At 53.0% G+C, this 4,262-nt stretch overlaps 2 protein-coding genes across 2 annotated transcripts; one reads left to right on the plus strand and one right to left on the minus strand.

Annotated features, from left to right (window-relative positions):
- Positions 1-313: 313 nt before the first annotated feature.
- Positions 314-1,392, minus strand: C8A04DRAFT_27055 (major facilitator superfamily domain-containing protein; the record flags this gene model as incomplete). The annotated part of the gene is made up of 6 exons (XM_062780155.1): positions 314-438; positions 525-622; positions 695-777; positions 858-937; positions 1,038-1,096; positions 1,175-1,392. The coding sequence occupies 6 exons, from the start codon at positions 1,390-1,392 to the stop codon at positions 314-316; spliced, it is 663 nt and encodes a 220-aa protein (XP_062638666.1).
- Positions 1,393-2,314: 922 nt separating this feature from the next.
- On the plus strand, positions 2,315-3,919 carry C8A04DRAFT_27056 (uncharacterized protein; the record flags this gene model as incomplete). Its single annotated transcript, XM_062780156.1, has 5 exons — positions 2,315-2,549; positions 2,646-2,882; positions 2,955-3,034; positions 3,152-3,315; positions 3,415-3,919. The coding sequence occupies 5 exons, from the start codon at positions 2,315-2,317 to the stop codon at positions 3,917-3,919; spliced, it is 1,221 nt and encodes a 406-aa protein (XP_062638667.1).
- Positions 3,920-4,262: the final 343 nt, after the last annotated feature.

Genomic DNA, 4,262 nt, shown 5'->3' on the forward strand with positions numbered 1-4,262 from the left:
AGCAAAAGGCGTGCAAGCCAGCAGCGCGATCACGACCGGGTGACTCCATGGAAGGATTGTGCCGCCCGTATTGAGCGCAAAAAGGGGCAGCGCAATGGTTGTAAAGATCAGGATTATTCCCAGGCCATCTAAGCCCTCGCTGCTTGTCGATGTATGTTCTCTTTGGTCTGGCTCAGTGGGGAGATGAAGAGTAAAGAAAGCGAGGGCAAGGCCGATGGCCATGACTATGAACTCAAGTCGAAAGACCCTAGTAATTCCCAAGCATTTGATTAGTTCTGCATGCTAGGTCCGAGGCGGGTGGCACCAGGCCGTCTTACACATGCCAGCCGAGTTTTTCGGCGAGGGTGGACCCCGCTGGGCCACCAGTCAAATCGCCCACAGCTTGGGCGCAGACAATCAAGCTACGCCAAAGGGCAAAATCTCGTAACGGGACAGTATCTAATAACGCACAGCGCTAGTCAGTTGGAATTGGTATCCCTGGAGACTGGAAGTCGAACTGCCGTGATTATTATTAGAGAACGCACCAGTCAGCATGATAGCCACGAGGAGTGGAAAACCGGCGCAGCCTGAGCCCACAACGAGCCTTGCGAGGATGAGATGCCAAAGTTGGCCACTCAACGAGCTATGGCAGAACTTGTGTGTCAACATCGATTTTAACTCTCCAATCTCTTCTGGGTGGTGTGAGGGACCTTACCAGAACAGAAAGCCAAGCATTGTCAGGAATGCCGCTAGTAGTGCAGCTCGCCGGCGTCCCAGCAACTCGGCAACGCTGGAATACTGTAAGTAGTGAAGAGGTAGCCATGTTAGCCACTGCATTGTTCTTTGGCAGACATGGGCATATCCTGGTCGCCACCTACAAACGGGTTACTGGCGGTTTCCATAATCGAACCGACAAGAATAACCCACACAGCGTTATCTAGCTCGTGGAGGTCCGAGGCTAATCATGAAGAAGACAGAAGGTCAGCGAAGCTCGACTTAATTACCCACCTTAAGTAGGTAGTTCCACATAGGGGGCTGTGGGAGTATTAGCAACTCACCGATACGCCTGCTGTAGTTGGTCGACAGGAAGAGCATGTCGAAATCAATGGCAAAGAGACTAATTATTTCAGTCAGATCCGCTTCTGTGAGGACGACAATTACAGGATGCATCGGTAGTAAGGCCAGCAGTACTTACCACACGAGAATGCTCGGTCCCGCAGCTAGCAGCCATGTTCTGCCCACGGTCTTCATCCGATCATCCAGCTTAATCGCCCTCGATGGCTCATCCGCCAACATCTCGTGTTGCGCCGAAATGAGCAAGGGTTCCGCCTCCGGTTGGCCTTGAGAGCCAGAGCCAACTGTAATCCCGTGGCTCTCGTCACCTACATCGTCCATAGTGCTGTTTGAATCCATTGTGGCCGTTGTTCAAGAGCGTCACGCTGTGGCGAACTAAGGCCGTGCCAATGCCGTTTGTTGCGTTTCAAAGGTTAGATAGGCAGTCAGTCGGGCGCAGATGACGAAGGGAAGGGGTTGGTTGGTTGGTACCGCGACGAGGGAATTGATTGACTGCCTGGTGTGGTTGGGGTTACACAAAGGGGCTAAGCTGTCTGTCGACGTCTTGTGTGGTCGTTCGACAATTACCCCCACGCTCTGCTGAGTGGTCTCCGTCCTAATTACGTTTCTCATTGAACAATGCCCACCCGCCAGACACTTCCAGTGTGGGCAATTATGATATGCAATCGCACCATACATACGGAAGCCGGTACCAAAACAAACAGCTCACCGCCTTCCGCAGTACAGTGGTTCTGCCAGGCAGAAAATCCCCCGTAATCCCCTAAGCCAAATTAGGCGGGGAGCCAATTCTTTTGGTACTGACATCCGTAGAGCTCGCGCGCCCAACACAGGTGATTAGTTACCAGATACTTTCATACGCAGGATCAATACGTTTTGGGCCAAAATCATGGCCACGATAAGGACGAGATAGTTACCCGGCCCAATCGCATCTGCGTGGCCTGCGACACTGTTCCCGCATCACATAAACAGCCAGTCTGGGCACATGATGGAGCGTGTATTGGTGAGATTGGTGCCCGCACCGCTGTGTAACACAGACAAGGCCGGTCCTTGAGAGTCGTAAAAAGTGAAGTTACTGCAGCTTTCCCAATGGGTGGATGGAGCAAGGCCTCGTACATTTCTCCAACGAGCGGGGTATAAGATAGCCACACTCGTCTGGTATCCAAGCCCCGACTTCGTCAACTAGGGAATCACACGAACGATCCAGAGCTCGGGTAGCCAGATCAAGTCGCTCCTCAGGGGCCTTGTTCTTGAGAGTCTCGCCATGGCGACTTCATCCTTCACATATTATCCTACGGACAAGTATCTTGCCGACCAGTTTCGCTATGGAGTCAAGCCAACCCACCCGAACAACACGTTCATCGCGTCCCGCGCACGCCTTGAAAGCTCCCTCGCCTGGACAAGGGAGGAGATTCAAAACAACATGCACGACGAGTGTCTGCTGAGGCTCTCCGAGCATGACGTCCAGGCACTCGAAACTGCGGCCGAATCTTTTGAAGGTAAGTCATCTTTACCGACCTCATCAATTTATGAACATGCCGTCACGTCAGATAGCACGAAGAACCCATATTGACAAATGCTTGCGAAATACTCAGAGACCGGCATTGGACTGTCAGATATATCGTCGGAGAACTTCTTGTTGCCGGACAATCTTGCCGCCAGGCTGACTGCCATTTCGGACAAATGTTACCACGGCCGAGGATTTGTGGTTGTTAATGGGTTGAATCCCACAAAACTCGGCCCAAAAAGGAACGTCGTGATCTACGCCGGCATCGCGGCGTATGTCGCTCCCCAGCACGGCTTTCTCGACAAGAGCCACAAAAGGGTGCTTTGTCAGTTTGACCCAGGATCAAGACCGATGAGTGCGCGATGTCCATCTGACTCAAATTCTGTACGGTAATTAGGCCATGTTGTCAACGCAGCACCCAGACAGTCGGAGAACAGCAACGCCGGCAAATCTCCTGGGTTTACCGATGGTCCTCTTGTAGGTTCAATGTTGCCTTTACTTTCCTCTTGGGCTCTCCGACGCGCTTGAAGATCAGAAAATAGAAACTTTCAGGAGCATTTCACGCTGACCATCTTGCCCGCGCACCGAGCTTAGGCATTCCACACCGACAACTGTGAGATTCTCAGCCTGTTCTCCCTGGATATGGCGAGTGAGGGTGGCCAGACCTACGTTTCAAGTGCCTACCAGTTGTACAACGAGCTGGTCGAGAAACGGACGGATATACTGCAAACCCTTGCCGATCATTGGGTTCTGGACACGTAATTATGTTCTCTCTCTCTCTCTCTCTCTCCATGCCCATGGGGCAGGCCCGGCATCAAGGGGTTTCCAGCTGGGTATTATACTAACCACAGCCTTAGCTTCACGGACTATACCAAAAACCCGCCCATTGTGCGCCCAATGCTCCATGTCAGCGACACCCACGACGAGGATTATGAAGGCGGCCGCAACAGCCCGCACGTCATCTTCACCTACTCTCGTTTTCCCATGGCCGGCTTCAAGGGCCGCACCCGCAACAGCGCGCTCCCACCGGTCACAACCGCCCAGATCGAGGCCATGGACACAGTGCAGTACCTGCTGAGCCGCAACGCTGTGGCCCTCCCTTGGCACAAGGGCGATATGGTGTTTCTCAACGACATGGCTATCATGCATGCCCGCGAGCCCTTCAAGGAAGGCGGCGATCTCCAGCGGCATCTGCTCAAGTTTTACTTGCGAGACCCCAAGCAGAACTGGCCGATCCCCGCGACAGCCCGTCAGCACTGGGATACGATTTACGGGCCGAACACAATGGATGGTCGGAGAGAGGAAGAGTGGTGTATCCGTTATGAAGAGGGCCAAGAGGATAATTGGATGTCGAATGGCTAAACTTGGATTATTGTGGTCCCTTTCGATATAATAGCGCGTGGTTGTCCCAGTCGGTTGGAGTTTGTTCTTAGGTTGTAGACTATCTGAGAACCAATCGAGCTTGCAGGTATACGTTTCCTTCCTTAAACCAACGTGGGATCTTACTTGCTACCACTCAGTATTGAAAGACTGTTGGGCGGGGGCGCCAGCAGCCCCGGCCAAGTCAACAGCCTTGTCGGCGAGAAAGGGGCCGACGATATCGGTAGGCCAATCATATATATATATTTCCAAACTGTACAAAAGCGAGGATGTCAGGGCGCACAGGGCACCAGGGTTAGGGTTGACTGTAGGCGGGGAGAGATGG

The sequence above is a fragment of the Dichotomopilus funicola genome (genome assembly GCF_033296635.1).
Source record: "Dichotomopilus funicola strain CBS 141.50 unplaced genomic scaffold C8A04scaffold_17, whole genome shotgun sequence".
In the NCBI taxonomy this organism is placed as follows: Eukaryota; Fungi; Ascomycota; class Sordariomycetes; order Sordariales; family Chaetomiaceae; genus Dichotomopilus; species Dichotomopilus funicola.